General features: G+C 36.8%; 2 protein-coding genes across 2 annotated transcripts in view; one reads left to right on the top strand and one right to left on the bottom strand.

Annotated features, from left to right (window-relative positions):
- EHHADH (enoyl-CoA hydratase and 3-hydroxyacyl CoA dehydrogenase) overlaps positions 1–227 on the bottom strand; it is a 48,322-nt gene extending 48,095 nt beyond the window's left edge. The window contains exon 1 of the mRNA XM_011382181.1: positions 123–227. Within this exon, the coding sequence (XP_011380483.1) occupies positions 123–196 (74 nt within the window). The 5' untranslated portion in view covers positions 197–227. The remainder of the gene's footprint in view (positions 1–122) is intronic.
- Positions 228–9,921: 9,694 nt separating this feature from the next.
- MAP3K13 (mitogen-activated protein kinase kinase kinase 13) overlaps positions 9,922–18,269 on the top strand; it is a 142,412-nt gene continuing 134,064 nt past the window's right edge. Inside the window, exons 1-2 of the mRNA XM_023525599.1 lie at positions 9,922–10,002; positions 11,716–11,842. The gene's annotated coding sequence lies outside the window, so the exon portion shown is untranslated. The remainder of the gene's footprint in view (positions 10,003–11,715; positions 11,843–18,269) is intronic.

Genomic DNA, 18,269 nt, shown 5'->3' with positions numbered 1-18,269 from the left:
CTATAGTTCAATCTGAGGCAGTGTCTCTCCGTTTAAACCAGCGGGGGAGAACCAAAGCCTGGAGAGCAAGCAGGCGCGAAAGGCCCCTCTGTCTCCAGGCTGCAGGCGACCAAGTCCGTTACCTGATTGCATTGACCGGCGGGTTTCGGAGGCGAATCAGTGCCAAGTCGTTCCTCAGCTGCAGGTACTCTGCCATGTTTCCTCAGTCACCGAGGTCACCTCAGCCCCAGCCTCTGCCTCGCGCCCTAGAGTGCTCCACTTTCCCCGGCAAGTTGGGCCTGCCCCATCACGTGGGACGCCCCCTCGGTCAATGCGTGCCCAGCGCCGCCTCCCGCCGCCCGGCCACGCCCGGCCACCCCCAGGCACCGACGCCGATCCTACGTTGCAGCCCTCCTCCTTCCCCCGACCCCAGCCCCGCCCCCTGCAAACGCTCCTCGTCACTTTATTGGCTCCCCTCCTGCTCCCATCACAAAATGCGTCAAGGAGAACGATGGTAAATGGGTGGAATTGCTAGGAAGTCGAAGTTTGCAACTCTCTGGCCCAGAGAGACTTGCTTCTCTGTTCAGATTCTGAGTTCACTAAATTGTGGAGCTGTTCTCATCACAGTTTTCATCTTCATGATCCACAACAGGGACAGATGTCTGATATCCTGACAATTAAGCGATATGACACAAACGTGGAACATAAAATGCATGCATCATGCATTTCGCCTAAGTGGGTATGCTACTAACATGAACCAAGTATTTACACAACAGTCACAACGCAACCTAGGGAAATCTACGAGTCTCTCGTCCGCCCGGTCCTCTTTTTTCTTCTTCTGCCATTCCTTAGGATTGTGATTTCTAATAGTTCATTCATCCACGAATTGTGCACCTATTATCTGCCAGGCCCAGGTAGGAGACTAAAAATAAGCAAGGTCCAAACCCTTTCCTCTAAAAGTTCACGCTGGACCCAGGTTTCTCTGGATGTGATCCACCTCTGCTGATCCGCCCAGTGATCAGAAGGCAGTCTGGAAGTTTCAGAGGACAAAAAAACAATGGAATGAGTTTGTTCACTGGTGTTTCATAAATTTTAACGATGATTAAGGACTATTGTCATAGATATTCTCTTACCTCTTGGAAATAAAAACAGATTCCAGCTCCTGGGTCAGTACCAATTTCCTTGAAGCCCTGGAAACAAGCAGCAGTGAGAAGGGATGCATTCTGTCAATGACAGCCCTCACCTCTAATAGCCAGCCGATCACAAACAGGCCAGTGCCTCTGAGTGCCAACAATCAACAACAACCAGCTTCTTTAATGCCTCTGAAAATTTTGCCAGTCCCTGAACTCCACCTTGCCCAAAACCTTGATGTAAGTTCAACAGTTTGCTCTGCTTGGAGAGACTGCACATGACCAACACAGCTTTATGTTACTACAAGAAGCAGTAAATTCAGCTTTGTCTTCTTATTTCAGATATTGGTTTCTAGGGGAACAACTCCACCTTGGCATCCTGGCAACTTTGAAAGCCTCCACTAAGGCCATGTAGGCAAGCAAGGTTTAACAGCTCTGAATTGCCAGAAACTCCTCCTGGAGCAAGGGGAGATCAGGATGGCGTGGAGCCGTTTTTAGGCAGTCTCATCTTTATCTTGGAGGAGTCAGACACAGGTCATTTCTCATCTATCTCCCTAGTTTCAGTTGCTTTGTACTCCCTCATTCCTCACCCTCACCCCTTAGGTATAGCTGCAAACTTCCGTAAAATTTAAAATTCAAGAGGGCATTCACTCTTAGATTTTTGCAAGTGCTAACTCTGCCCTGCTTCTCAACAACAGAGCAACACGTGGTTTCTGTCATCTGCCATTTAGCCCCTCCTGTTTGGTGTCATCACAGGGAGCTGATATCATGCTGATCTTTCTTTTGCTGTCTGTGTAAATGATACATTGTCTAAATCTATTTTGGGGATCCTATGGGCCAAATCTAAGTGTGGCAAGCCAATTTAGCAAATACCACCATGCTGCTTGCTGCTTGCAGACCACTTGACTGTTACCAGTTGCTTGATGATGGTGATGAATTGTTATAGTCTTAAATTGTCTTTTCATTCAATTTGTCTCAATAAGTACTACTTAGCAGGATGCCATTCCTCTTCGCTAAGGCACTTCTACATCATTTGCACGTTATTGCTTTTGCATGTTAAATATGTCACTTTCATTGCTGTCATTGTAATACAATTTGTGAAAATAGATCGGTTGATCAGAAGTGGTTCATTAAAGCTAAAAAAATTAAAAGAATGGAAATATAGAAATCGGTGTGGTACAACAGGCAAATATGTACTCACAGTAAGAATAGAGATGACTACCAAAACTTGACTTTCCCCGTATTGGTGATCTACTAGCCCTGGAACCTGGCCGGGGTGTTGTGTTGTGAAACTTGATTTGATAGTGGCATGACTTCCCTTATAAACCAGTCAGGTTTTTCTGAAACAAACACAAAATATTGCTTTCCAGCTGGAGTGATAAACTTTCTCACATGTTCTCTTTCATGTCCTTTGCCCATGTACTTTGAGATACACCCAGAGGAGGATAGGGCCAAATGATTTTGTGGAGGAGAGGAGCTCCATGGACTGGAACCAACATGGACTGGTATAGAAGAAGGAACGTTGGGTCTGTTTGTTTAAAAATTTCAACCTGTCCTAATTAATACAGTGAAGAAATGAGCAGTGAGTACACTTTTCCACAGTGAAGTCGGCTGATGTTTGAGGAGAAAAGCTGCTCACATAAGTGTTGAAATAAAACACGAGATTTAAATAATTTCCTCACTATACTGATATCAGTAAATTACAATTTCTATAATTTCAAGCGGCTTGCTCAAATGTTGAGCCTTGGAGATACACACTTTCACATATGCATGTGTATATCCAGTATCTTAATAATGAAGATAAGCTAGCTATAAGGATTCCTACAGAAGGCCTAACTGTGGTAAAAATGACTCAGTCACCCTGATTAACTTCGCTGATTGAAATAAGTCCTAAGACTTAACTCCCTGATGCTACTTTTGTTCTCAATTTTTTCCTGGTTCTACTTTTGCTATACATTAAGTCTCCTTTTAATAGAATGATTTTTTATCAAATATTTAAAGATGCTAAGAAGTCTGTCCTAAGCCTGCTCTTTTTAGGGCCTTTCTCAGGAAGCACCATTTATCATGCGATAAAGTTCTCTAGTTCCTCACTATGTTGGTTGTTCGGGACACTCTTCATGTTTGTCAATGGCCCTTTGATTACCATCTATTCTCTGTATTCTGCACCTGTCATCAATCAAGTCACATTAACGATTCTTTAACTCCTGTTTATTCTCATTTTTTTCCTATCAATAAAGACTTTTTTCCTTTTACTCTTTTCTTTAAAGGATAATTAACTTTTTATTAATATAGCTCTCTTACTATACAATTCACCCTAAAGTGTTCAATTCAGTAATTTTTAGTATAGTCACAAGGTTGTACGCCTTCACCACTCTCTAATTTCAGAACATTTTAATCACCCCGAAAAGAAACCCTCTACTTACCATTTCCCTTTCTCCTTATCCACTAGCAACTGCTGATCTACTCTAATAGAGACACTAATCTATCTCCATGGATTTGCCTATTCTGGACATTTCATATAAATGGAATCATATAATATGTGGCCCTCTGTGTCTGATTTCTTTCATTTAGCATAATGTTTTCAAGATTCATGCATGTTGTAGCATATATCAGTATTTCATTCCTTTTTATAACTGAAGAACAGTTCATTGTATATATATATATACCACATTTTGTTTATTCAGCAGTTGATGGTTATTTGGGCTGTTTCCACTTTAGGGCCATTTTGCATAATGCTGCTATGAACATTTTGTGTACATATTTTTGCGTAACCATTCTAAAAGTAGAATTGCTTGCTCATATGGTAACTCTGCTTAACTTTCTGAGAAACTGCCAAACTGTTTGTCGTACTATCCATACGGCAATATATGAGGTTTCCAGTTTCTTCACCTCCTTGCCAATATTTCTGTCTATTTTAAAAATTATTATTAGGCTAGTTGTTCTTAAATATGATTTATGTTCTATCTTTTTCATTAAGCATGGTCTTCTCCCTTTGTGAGTGAATACACATTTAGAATCTGTCTGGCTTATGAAAAGCACTAAGTAAGAATAATCATATTATTAGCCATTATTAGTCTTATGGTCCTTTAAGATGAATCAAATTGAATTATGTCTTTCCTCTAGAATTATATTTTCATCTGCTTTGAATAGCAAACAGGATGCAAACTAATATACTATGCATTGCTAAGGTCAAAGTAAAACAAGTTAGCATAACTCAACTTCCATTAATAGAATCATCATATTCTAGCATCTGTTATATATTTCCAGATTTTCCCATCAAAGTGCCTTGAGTTTAAGCCTGGAGATTATGCTGATATGATTATAGCTTTGAGGAATCCAAAGGACAAGGAAAGGGGCCAGAAGACTGAAGATGGGCAAATATTTTGATTTTTAAATAGACAAAGAGATGTTAAAAGATGTTGTAGACTGGTGAATTTTAAATCAATACCTTACAAAATTTTGGAATAATTCATTAAGGAGATGGTTCATGAAAAGGAAGTTGTGATCATTAAAGATATATTGTGTTCACTAAGAACAAGAGATGCCAAATTAATTTTATTGCAGTTTTTGAGAAGATTGGAAGATACACTGGAAGTTAAAAGAAATGTATTAAGATTTCTGGAGGGATTTAACAAGGTTAGATAATGGAATCCTTGTGAATGTGACGTAGGCTATTAGATAACTATGTTTTATGAGTAAATATTTAACTAACGAATCATATTTTTTAGCAGTTTTGTGTACTAGGTACTTCTAATGCAGTGTGAGCAAAAACAAACACAGTACCTGCCTTCATGTCTCTTGCTCTGTAGAATTATGGGACAGTAGATCTTAACTGAGAGAGGGGGTAGGAGAAGAATGCATTTTGAAAATGTACACATCTGGCACTCACTCTGGGATACTCTGATTCTGGGTGAATTAAGAAGTTTAAAAAAACTCCAGGGAATTTTAGTGCACATCCTTGGTTAAGAAACTCTCATGAGGGAAGCTTTTTGTAGTTCACTGCACTGTTCTTGACTAGATTCTGCCTTGAACTATATTATTTTTCAAATTGAGCAACTAATAATGTTAGAAGGATTTCATATATATAATATAATCAATCACATTATAATGAAATTATACGAGAGAAATCGTCGAGGAATTTTCCTGCTGCTTTATACTTTATCCATGGATTGATACAGTTAAATTCTAGATGAGTCTGTGTCAATGAGAACTAAAATATAGAGCTGGCTTTGTAAATGGCATCAGTACTATTCACAAATATTCTCGTTTTTTCCCCTTCTTACCATAGTAGGTTGTACTTCCCTTCCCATTTGAAGTGAGGTCATTCGATATTGCTGTGGCCAATAAAATGTGAACAGACATGGTAGAGCTTCACTCAGTTCTTTTTCCCTTTGGGTTGGCTACTGGCATCATTCAAGACAGTGGTTGTTCAATCAGCCTGGGTTCCTGAGTGACTACAATGAGCAGAGCCCTCTGCGGACCCAGAGTAAGAAGTTAATCCAATTTGTTTTAAGACATTTAGGTTTGGGGTTGTTTATTTACTGCAGTATTACCATGCCTATCCTAACTGATACAGAATTCTAGGGTGAGTTTATGACAGCATAACATTTAATGGTGACTAATGTAAAACCCTATACTATATAAGTTGAAAAGATAAAAATTGTAAAGACTAGAGTGTCCAATCCAGAACTAATGTATATATTTCTCTTTTCTAGGTTGAGCATCACCTTTGAATTATTGAATGTTGTCCATCCCCTCTGAGAGTGTGCACAGCATGTAGATGTGTAGATGAACTGCTACAGCCATTTGCCACCTTAAGGGAAGCTGGCCACAAGTTGAAGCAAATGCTACTGAAGGCAGAGCAAAGAGAGAAATAAATGTGCTCTTGGATGATATCATTGAGGTACTAGAGTAACCAACCCTGATGCCTATCATAACAGTACAGTTACAGAAGTCAATATATCCCCTTATTGTTTAAGCCGGTTTGTATCGCATTTTGTGGAAGATGAAAAAATGCGCTGCCCTACCCTTCGAGGAAGGACTCCTTGTGCAGCTCTGCAGGGTGTGATTAACAGGCAGTCTCAACTGTCAGCTTCTTCAGATTCCACCTCAGACGCAGAGAGCCACTTCGCTAGAGATCACACCCTTCCAGACTCTTTCTAGTACAAAGGGCTGGCCATTTCAGCCTGACACAGGATACTCTGAGGGCCAATACTCACTCTAGAGCTCCCTCTCAGGTTGGCTAATGATTCCTTGGACTTGAACAGCAATTCAAATTTTTCCTCTGACCAAATCTGCTTCCTGTCCATTCCTAATAAGAAAAAATCTTTCCATGTCCATAGCAGTGTCTACTTCAAAAAAACCCACTCTGTGACAAGTTTTCTGTAACATCAGGCAAAAGCATCCTAATTGAGATTCAGCGGGATAGTTTGAACTTGGTCTTGTCTAGAGGAAGGAAAAAGCCCTCATGATCTCTCTCATTTTTCAACTTTGTAGTGTGTAAATTTTCAAGCATACACGAAAAATAGAAAGAATATAATGAAACCTGATATATCCAGCTTCAGCAATATCAATATATGACCAATCTTGATCACCTGAACTCTCCCTTATTATTTTAAAATAGTCTCAGATATTTATTACATTATTTCGTTCATAAATCCACAATGCACTGAGATGCAGTGCAATGTCTTTTGTATTCTCCTCTCAATCCAACTTGCATTTTCTTCCTAACCCAATTCCTGTCTATAGTGTCATCTTTTCTGCCTCTTCCCACAACCACAGCTTTCAAAAGAGAACTTATTTTAATAAGAGAAAAGGTCAGTAGTGGTAAGAGATAGAAAGGCCCAGAAATAATCCTGGAATCCATCCATTCTTTCACTTATTCAACAGGCATTTTTAGACCTGTCATCTCTCAGAGCCTTGGGATACTCAGTTGTTATCCATATAGGTGGTTGTTCAGACAGGTGGATGTCCAGATTGGTTGGTCAAAAAAAACTAACAAGAAAGAGAAAGGGATGGACTGAGAGGAGGAAGGGAGGAATGACCAAAGGAAGTCAGTCATCTAGTGATCACAGTAAGAAATGTCATGCATTTTTTCCACTAGATAGAACAATATTAAGGTTTACTAAAGGAAAGACCTTCAAGAGGAAATTTAGGCTCAGCAGTGAAGTGATTTAAGTTCATATGGCAAGTTAATAGCAGAACTTGGCATAAAACCCAAACGATCTAACTCTAAGACCTGCACATATTGTGATTATTTGAAACTCTTTAAAACTATGGTTCAAATTATTTAAAATTTTATGAAAACATCATATTTTGGATTTATTTTTATCAAATTATGGTATATTGGTAGCAAAGGGGGAAAATGCATCCATTGAATGAAGGAACTAGATGTATCTATGACAACATTAACATTGAATTACTTTTCCATTAAAAGGCCTGCCTCCTTCATCAAATTGAACTTTCCTCAAAGGCAAGGATTATCTTATACATCTTTGTATCCCTAACACCTGGCCTAGTGTGCCTAATACCTGAAGGAATAAATGAATAAATAGAATTAGGAGAATTAAACTCTAAAACTGACTGCCACTGGCTAACTTTGTGACTTTTCGCAGAAAAGTTACATTCATTAAGAATATCATTGACCTTTTTTTAATGATAGAGTTGGAAGAAACCTTAAATTTCATCTATGCCAACTATATTATTCTATGGGTCTATAGGATTGCCTGATGATTTGGAACATAGAGTCATTACCAACATGTCAGTAATAATACTTATGCTAACTTTGTCATATTCCTAAAACAAAAGTTGAATATTTAAGAGAAATTGCATCCAATAGAGAAGTCTAAATAAAATTGTGTCATTGGCAGTATACTGGCAGAGTTTTTATGTTTACCTTCAGGAACTGCTTAGATCAGTTACTTATTCCTGTCTTGAGAATTAAAACTGAAGGTAGAGTTCTTTGGATCTGATACTTAACTCCTTGTTTCTGGGTAAATATAAAAAGTTTGCCAGGGGAAAGGGGACAACTGTGTTTGAAATGAATCCGGGAGTGACCAGACCGGCTCTCTCAAATTGTTAACGTAAAAATAAAAGGCCTTTCGAAGTGAGAGACAATAAGTATTTATTTGAGATTAAGAAAATAATAGCTATTCAGGAATCACTGATTCAGGCAGAAACCCAAATAGTGTTCTGATTAGAAGACAAAGGCAAAAGGTATTTATGAGAAAGGGAAGGGGAACAATTACATCAAGAGAAGGAAGGTATTTCTATATATTCTTTTCTCCAATATATTTGCAGAAAAGCAAATATATTGATGCCATTTTAAAAACGTTGTTTTAAAATTTCAATTCAGTAGTCATAATACCTGCTTTCCTGCTATATTTGCAAACAGTTCTTTGGGACACAGTGTTGCTTCAGGTCCAGTCCAAAAGTTATTTTGCCCTATTTTAACATTCTAAAGGTTTGAGGCCTAGGACGTGCAAGGCAGTTCCTCTGGGATGGCAGCTCCTGCTCCGTTTTAAAGTGGCTCTGTTTATATTATTTTTAACAAAATGATTATCAGAACTGTATGGCATCTGCTAAGTTACATTGCTCTTGTCTCTTCTGGACTGGGATTTTCTTAGTCCTTTTTCACTTGAGAATGAAGGTAAATCTGCTTTTACCTTATTAATATCTTGAGACAGATTTGGGGAATAGAGGTTGGTAGTGTTTTGAGATTCCACTTCTGGTCCAAATCCTGTCACTAGTTGTATGACTTTTAGTCAGTTGCTTTTCTGGATCCAATTTACCTTACTTGTACCATCAAGAGGTTAACTAAATGATTATCTGTAACGTTCTTTCCAGTTCTAACATTCTGTGAATTTTTCTGTTCTAAAGATAAATTCTCAGCTGAGCTGGTCTCCTTTTTGACCTGGGTTAATGTTTTTTTTTCCAATATTTATTAAGTATCTCCATGTTTTTGATGGCAGGGCCTGGGTTTTATTCAGATTTCCCTCAGTATCTAGCACAATCACCAAGCAAATAGTTTCAAGTAGGGTTGAAGTTAGTTCCTATTGATTCCATCTTTGCTGGAAGACCTCATAGTTCAGAGGGGAAAGATGCCGAGCATCATTAATTAACCACTTAATTAAAAGCTGAGGATCCAAAAGATAACGGGAAAATTGGTGCCAGCCTTCCTTATCACTTACATGTTCCAACAGGGAACAAGAGATGGCTTTTAACAGTTAACCCTCGTTGAGCACTTCCATGGTGCCATTGCCATGTATTACATCTTAAGTAATGCACACATCAACCTTATGATCTGGGTACTAGTATTATCTGTGTCCTGGAGAAAATGGGCACAAAGAGGTTAAGTAACTTGCCTAGGTAACACCGTTACACGTTGAGAGACCAACTGGAAACTAGCAGCATATCGCAGAGCCCGCATTCTACTAAGCAGAGGAATCGGTAACAGAAAAATCACAAGAACAATCTTGTGATTTCTCCCAGGGGCCTGACAAGTTTGGAGACAAATGACGAGTTCAAGGTGCAGAAGGAGCAGAGAGAAGTGACAGCAGAAAGGTAGGCTGCAAAAACTGGCAAAGAAGTTTCAAAAACAAAAGATGCATCCCTCCAGGCTGGCTTACACAGCTGGAGGTCAGGAAAACAGGCGGAAAAGAACCGGGTAAACAAGATCTGCATAGGGCCTGGATACCCCGAGAACCGAAAAACAGGTCGGAAATGATATAAACAGAAGAGATCGGGGCTTGGCGGGATTGCGGGACCGGGTGGCATCCGCCCGGACGTGACGCACGGGAAGCCCCGCCCTAGAGGCGGTGCCCGGTTGTGGAGGGCGTCGCGATGGGCGGGGCCGAGCGTCTCTGGTCCTCCTGGAACGTTGGATCTTGGACAGGTAACCTGCGGGCTGAACCTGGACCCGGAAAAGGGTGGAAGTTGGGATTGGTGGTCCAGTTTTCTCCGGGCCCCGAGCTCCGGCGGGGAGAGGTGGATCTCGCATTAGAGGGTGACTGGGGGAAAGGCTCCTCGGCGTAGGACTTCCTGGGAAAATAGGGATACGAGGAACTTTGGGAACGGGGTCGTGAGGGCCGAGGTCGTCGAGGAAATACAGACAAGCTGAGTCTTCTAGGAATCGGTCATGGCTGGGAGTCATGGGCTTCAGAGCACTGGCGCTCGGGGCTGGAGGGATGGAGTCTGTGAACTGAGATGAGCTGACCTAGAGTTCATTTCTCCCTTATCTTGACCCCTACCCCTGTTCTGCTAGTAGGGGACAGGGACTTCATCTTTTCATCTCTTCATGCTGAACAGTGCTTTGCCACTTTATGGCTCAGCGGAGAGAACGTCTCCTGAATTTCAGTAACTCTACCTCTGAATGTAGGAGTGACTCCAGCTTAGTTGGCTGACCAATGGTTTATAAGGATGCCGTTGCAGTAGAGATCCAGGACGTTGTTTTGTGATTATTGAAATTTAGAAATGTGCCTTCATATTTTTCTCTGGTATGCGTAGTGAGGATAAGGCGATTAATTTAGCCTCTTTCTGGTTCTTTTACTTTTTGGGGAGGAAGAATTTCAGGTGAATGACACCTGGCAAGGAGTTGGCCATCAAACGATAAGTTGCATTTGTAAAACTGAGCTTCTGATAGCACTGAGTTACTAATTAGTGTTTTAAGTGCTTTCTTTTAATAAATATGAACTTACTTTACTTTTTCTTAATGTTTTCTTTTTTATATTGGGGCACTTCATACATTTGAGATGTAAATGAGAACTACTTAATAACAAAGATGAAAATAGTAATTTATAAAAATCCAATCAGAGGTTTCACCTGCTGTGTTCACATAAGGTTAACTTCTTCCAAACAGCTGTAAGAAGTCTTCAAAAGAATAGATCTCCGAAGATTAAAATTTCCTTTGTATTTATTTAGGTGTCTTAAATGTGCTGGAAAGTGTGCACAGACCTAAAGAACAAGTGGTATACCCAGATTGGTTTTAGTTGTCAGGCTGTGTAATGGGATCTGGGCATGAATCACTCACTGTCTAGTGCAGCCCCATGAGGTGGTAGTGTGTATGGGCTCTGTGTTATCTGATGAGAGAGTTGACCCTCAGAAGTTCTAGAATCTTATCATTAACCTGAATTTATCTCTTTTTTGTTTTTTACAAAGAAGAAGCTAGTAAGCATTTTATAGATTAAAAAAATCTAAGATAGTCTTAAAAATCAGTTGGAAAAAAACAAAAAATAGATACGTCAATACATATTGCAGTCATTTAAATTTAAAAAGTTTGTCTGCCTTTCAAACTTGTTTTCCAGTGTCTGGAAAGTGTTGGTATCCAAATCATCCCCATCTTTATATACTATTATTATGGTGTCACCTTTACAATACATATAGATATGGTACAAAGTAAGATTTTGCGATCCTCTATATTAACATTAATATCTTACTTAAAAATAAAGTTTAATTTTATTACCTCAATCTGCCAGTCAATGTCATGTCCACAATTTGTACTTCTAAAATGTCTATATTCACAATAATAACTATTAAAACTATTATTCATAATAAATTGGTATCCAAGTGGTAACTTAGGTGTGAGCATTGACATTCTTGAGGTTTTCAGTTTTGCAGAACACTGATGTCTATGGACTCTAACATGGACTTCATTTAAAGAAATCCACGGACCATTAATGGACAAAAACATGAATCAATTTGTATTGTGGCATTCAAATCCTAGCACTTTGGGAAAGGTAAGTTGTTGACTGTGTTTTATGTTAGGTGAGAAATAGAATAGTCCTGGATTGGTCTAGGAAATTGTAGGATTGTGATTGAAAAATATAGGCTGAATCTCTAAATATGTTTTAATCAGGACCTTCTAAAGAAAGATTTTTTGTGTATTTATGAGGCAGTTGTTACTATTTCTCTGTAAAATTGATCAGAAATTAAGGAGATTGACAAAATATGTTATTCCTGGAATATTACTGTCTTTCTTTTTCTAAGAGATCTCTTTTCAACACTTTAGAGTCTGGCAGACTATAACTATAGATACCCTATAGGAATGGGATCTCAGATAGTCATTTAAATCATCTCACATCCAACTTTGGCTCTGTAATAGTATATGTCCCAAATCTTCTGGCCAACTTTATTTTGTGCTTTAGGCTAAAGCAAGAAAAGAGGCCAAAAATGTTTTTGTTTCTTTATCTTATCCTTTTAGCCTTATTAATGCTATATTCTTTTGTCTTCTTTGTTCTTCTTTTAAAAAATCTTAGATGATTCTTTCTCTAGGCCTTTTATCTTTCTATCCTAGGGAGTAAAGTTTCTCTCTTTCTCTGTTTTACCTTTCTTAGCTTAGGAGTTTGTTAATTTTTAAAACCTTAACTTCTCACGTTGTGATAATGTTTTGCACCTTTTAATCACTAAGCATTAATATTGTGTTTTTCCTGGTCTCCTTTGTAGATACACTGGCTTCTTGTTCAGAATTTGTTCAATTCTAAAATCAGACAGTACCTCTAAGAATTCATCTTTTGGATATATTGGCACTTGCACATAAAAATTTGTATAGAAAGATATTCATCACCATATTATTTGAAATGTAAAAAAACTAGAAATAACCTAAACATCTCTCAACCGAGGTCTGGTTAAAAAATGCCTTCATACAGTGTAGTACTTTGTAGCTCTTAGAAAGTATTAAATAGATCCGTAGGTGGAGAAAGGAAAAATTCTCTGAGATACATTGTTAACTGAGAAAAACAATGTAGAACTGTATGTATAGTATGTTTCATTTGTGTTTTTAAAAGTATACATTTATATATACACATGCAAAATTTCTTCAATTCTATATAATATACTATTCTATTTTATCTATCCATATGTATATGTACTATTGACGGAGGTACCTCTGGGGAATGAGACTACGGTCTAGAGTAGAAAGAAGCCTCACATTTTTCTGTATATTCTTTCTGTTGGATTGAATTTTTTACTGTGAACATGGTTTTATTTTTAAATTACTAAGAAACAAATAGCAAGGTTTTAGTCTAATTTTATAATTATGGGAGCATACCACTATTCCTTATGACATTTTTTCTTTTTATTCATAAGGAATGTGTTTTTACAAGTGAGTTTTTTTCAAAGCTGCATGGAAGGTTTGGTGGTATTATAATAGGTTTTTAACCTTAATATTAGAATAGTACTTTTAATAAGGATTTGTGATAAACTAAGTGCTTAGTGCTGCTGTATTTAATACTCATGTGCAATTTATAGCGTTACTGACTTCACCAGGTGATAAGGATATTACTTTTTTTTGCAAGCTAGGTTTGCATTACATCGGCAGGGTTCTTATGAGCCTCTCAGTATTGCTAAATGGAGTGGGCTTTGTTTTGTTTGAATTGCTATTTGGGACTCTGCTCTTTTAACAAATCTTAGTTATTATTTCACTTTGTTCTTAGTGTTTAGAACTGACTTAAGGCATGTCAAAGAATGACTTGTTCCCTCTGTTTGTAAAATCAGTAAACCAGAAAGATCATTTAGGTGTATAAGGATAATCTCATTCTTTATTGAGGATATTACTTTAATTGGCTAATTATTTGCCTTGGGACTCAGCAAAAATTTCTGGTGACTTTCACTTCTCTAGCCGACTTTGTCTTTCCACACTTTCTTTGTGGGAAATTTGGAATACTGGTAATAGGTGGGTGAGTAAAATGAGTTATGCAAGGAATTTAAAGATATATTAATCTTCATTTTATTAGTAGAGGGATTTTGTTTGAAACTTGCTTGAGAATATGCTATGTAAGATATATACCCATATGATACCACTGATTGTATAACTTGTTAAAATCAAATGAGAGCCACTAATGTAGGGACTGATTAATGGAATAGAGCAGGTTATGGTATGTCAGGTGTTTTTTGTTTTTTTTTTTGTTTTTTGTTTTGTTTTTTTTTTTTTACCACACTTTGACAGAGTATTTTGCTTATAATCATTGTTGTTAAATGCTGCTTTGCTTTTTGAGATCCTTGGGATTAATCACGACTAGCAACAAAGTGAAAATCATGGGGCAGGATGCCTAGAGTGAGACTCCTTATTCTTGCTAAGAGAGTGGATAGCAATGAAATGAATCCAAAGGTTGACTGTGTTTTCCTGAGTCAAGATGAATATGGTAAAGGTGACATATAGAAAGAAAGAAGATGAACATGAATGTAAAAGTTACATGTAGGTAACATAGAATTGGGGAAGATACATGTATATGTGTGTGTCTATGCAAATAGATATATGATATTATATATGTAATGTGTATATATTATTTTACATAGGTAATATATAGAAAAATTTCTGGAAAACCAAAAATTTCAGATAGGAAGATATCATTAGTATAAGAGAAAAAAGTCAAATTTTAAGGCCTCAGAGCTGGTCCTGTCATGGGCTAATTTGTGATTGTGAGAGCAGCTTAAAGAATTTTGTGTGTTTTAAAATCATTCACAGGGTTTAAATGATGGGAAAGTAGACAAAAGCCTGAGAGTGAGAAAATTTAAATCTAGCAACATGTAAGATTATGTTTAAGGGTATCTTTTATGATACTGTTTTGTGGTATTGTTTGGAGGAGGGGAAAAAGAAAGGAGAAGTCAAAAATTTATTGCTGTTTAATTTGAATTTGAACTATGTCCATCTTTCATAAGCATTCCAATTGTGTATGACCAAGGTGGATTAACTAGATCTATTAACCTAAAAAACATTAGTGTACAAAAATTGGTTTCATTGTTAGATATACCTTGAAGAACAAGAAAATTGTTTTTAATCAATTTTGTGATTACATGAAAGGGCAACTGTGATGATCTAGCTGAGGGGACTGGGGCTATTTTGTTTAGAAAATAGAAGACTTTGGAAGAGTTGGGAAAACTCCATATGAAGTACACTTGTTCTCTGTTATTTTAGGCTAAAATTAATTTTAAATGAGAGAAGGTATAGAACTAGGTGACGGTGAAGAAGCAGTTAACTCCAGGTCATTCGGTTGCTTAGGCAGAGTTTGAACATCAGGAATGTTGTAGAGGGAATTTCCTGTTGATTGTACTAGATTAATGTAAAAGTCCCCTTCAAATCTTAAACATTTTTTATAATGTAATAAAGTGATTTATTACAGTATGAGCGTATGTTCTGCTAAATCTGTATTTAAATACTGATAGCTAACTTATCCACTGGTTACATATCCACCAAGCTCAACTTACCCATAACCAGGAAATAAATTAAAGAATTAACCCGCGCTTCCAAATTATAACACAAACTACATGCTTTTCTCAGGTCCTTATTTAGTTTATTTACGTTTTTTTTTTTTTTAGACATAGTTCTAATAGGCTTAATTAACTGGTATCTAACTCTACAGTATATTAGAAGCAGCAAATTGTTAGTGTGCCGAGTGCTCCTAATAGAGGCGGGCACATTAAGAAGGAAGGGCAAGAAGAAAGTCAAAAAGCAGACCACCTAATTTTAAAATTGTAGTAACCCAGGGTCATTTGATTAGACGAACATAACTCTGTGTTAATGGATGTTCAAAGTGATAATCCTGGCTGAACTTAAATAATTTATGTTCAATATTTTCTAATTAAGAATAATATCTAAATTTTAGAAAGATCTTTTCAGTATGTTTAATAAAAGAGAGATTTTGGCATTTGGAGAGGCTGCTTTGTATAGTGGAAAGAGCATGGACTCTAGAATAGTAAAGACTGGTTTGAATCTACTAGGTGTTCTGTTAACTAAGCTTGTTATTCATTCCAAACTTCAATCTCATCTGTAAAATAGGAATTTGCTGAAGAGTAAAGATAACGAATGCAAAAGGTTTGCCTATGTTGGGTGATAAATAAATGATAACTATTATTACTTCATTAATACCATAAAGCTTACTCTACCTCAAATGTTTTAATTGTACAAGTAATCCATGTCAACTTTACAAAAATTAGCTTGTATAAATAAATAAGGGGAGAGAGAAAGAGAAATATATTAGGATGTATGTCACCAAAAAAGAAAAATAATAAAGTCACCTATAACCTTCTATCATTGTTAGTATTTTAGTGGCATGCTTTATTTTTAAACTGCTTTGACATTCCTGCAGGACGGCACTTCTGAGTAGTGACTGCTGAAACTGAGTCTACATTATTATTACTGTTGGGAAATTTAGTCACTACACCTTCTAATCAGAATATTCAGTGAAAGATTGTGATATGGCACAATGCTAATTTGAAGAAAGCCTTAGTCCTGGTAAATTTTGTTGTACTGAACCAGTTTTGTATAGTAGTGGATGTAGGTTGATGTTCTGGACTCAGAAAGCCTGAATGAATCCTGACTCCACTATTTACTAGGTAAACTACCTGAATTTCTTAACTTCTCCATGCCTCAATTTTTTCATCTGTAAATTTAGGATAATAGTAGTATCTAATTCATGGGATTGTGGTGAGGAGTAAATGAATCTACATAAAATGCTTGAGCAGTGCCTGGCACAAAGTATATACTCAGTAAATATTACTTGCTATTATTATTATTAATTTTTAAGAGCTTAATGTTTTCTTGGGGGGAAAAGGCAGGTTTATAGGAGCTCATAAACGAAAAAGAAACAAGTTAGAATGAGCACAAAAATAGTGATTTATGATATGTTTTTCATATGAACTTTAAAAGTGGTCTGAACTTTTTCATTCTAAGGCTTTGTTACTTTTTCTTTTTGTTTAAATATTTTTAGACCTTGATATTTCTAGTTCAGTTTCTTTCTCTACTTCACGATATCAACTTCATTTTATGCCATTTCTTCCAACAAATTATGTTGACCATGCTTTCAAAGATCAAAAACCCTTTAAGACAATCAGATGTCATGGCTAGTGAGCAAAGAGTTTCAGGAAATTATCATTAAATCAGTTTATCTTACCACAGCCCAAGGTATTTCTGTAAGAACTGTAAATTCTATTGCAATTTAGAGTGAAGAATTTTAAAGAGATAAGCCAATGAACATATTTAGCCATTCTGTACACTATATCTTTTTAAAATCTTTGTTTCCTTTTCTTTTTGTTTTTTTTTGTTTTTTGTTTTTTCTTTCAGCATGGCATCTAGTTATCCGATTAATTACTGGCCAAAGAGTTATAGTTTTTCAAAATCCTTTAACAATTTTTATTAGACTTGCTAGTAGAATTTGTGTGTGTGTGTGTTTTGTTTTGTTTTAAAGCATCAAGTACAAGTTTTTGAAGACCCTGGGGCCTACCATCATTACGCATTCAAGATTTGAGTCTGAATAACTTCATCAAGACTTAGATCCTCTTCAAAAGCCTCAAGTCTCATCTGCATTAAAGTTCTCCATTGAACCCTGTCACAAAAGTAAAAGCTTCTAGAGACTAAAATCTGTTAATACATTCCATTTTATATCTTTTTTTCTGATTTCTCTTCAGTTTCCTTTGCCTTTAGGGTCTTTTATATTGCTTAAATTCCTTTTGACTAGAGCCAAGGAAACAATGCTTTCCAAAAGAATATATGTCTTGTGGCCTTAAGTTTTCATTGGTAGAGAAACACACTTGGTTCGATAAGTTTAAAATCAGGTCTTTTGTTATATTCTATAAAAACTTGAATCAACAATAAGAAAATGGGGATGAGGTGGTAAAAATATTTGAGGTCAGATCATACTCTCAATGGCTATGTGGTTTAGAGAAAAGAGCCTCAACCTAAGAATTAATTATTCTCTCTGCCTTTTATTTGATAACTGGGTAAGTCACTTAACTGCTCTGAACCTTAATCTTCATCTTGAACCTTGAACTTCATCTCTAAAGTAAATCTAATATTTTCCCTGCCTACCTCACAGGGTTGTTGTGAGGATCAAATGAAATAATGTACATAAAAAGGACTTTTATATAAAATGTGCAGTGCAGTACAAACATAAGGTCCTATTAACATAGTTGTAAGTCATTCTCTCAGTTCTTGGGCCTGGGAAGGTACGTGATTTAAACACACTGAAAAGCATGTGCCATGTCCAGGCTGGATACGTGGTAACAAGATTATGTTAATTTTTATTTTCTCTGAGTAAATGGAGTAATCTTGTGGGCTAATTCTAAGAAGGAGGAAAACTATAAATTTCCCTAAAATTATAAATTAACATTGATAATGCTCTAGAGCTGTTACATATTGTAACATATTCATGGTTTGCAAAACTTGTTATT

Source organism: Pteropus vampyrus, unplaced genomic scaffold (assembly GCF_000151845.1).
Source record: "Pteropus vampyrus isolate Shadow unplaced genomic scaffold, Pvam_2.0 Scaffold14, whole genome shotgun sequence".
NCBI lineage: Eukaryota > Metazoa > Chordata > Mammalia > Chiroptera > Pteropodidae > Pteropus > Pteropus vampyrus.
The sequence above is the reverse complement of the archived record's forward strand: the minus strand, read 5'-3'. Positions and strand labels throughout refer to the sequence as shown.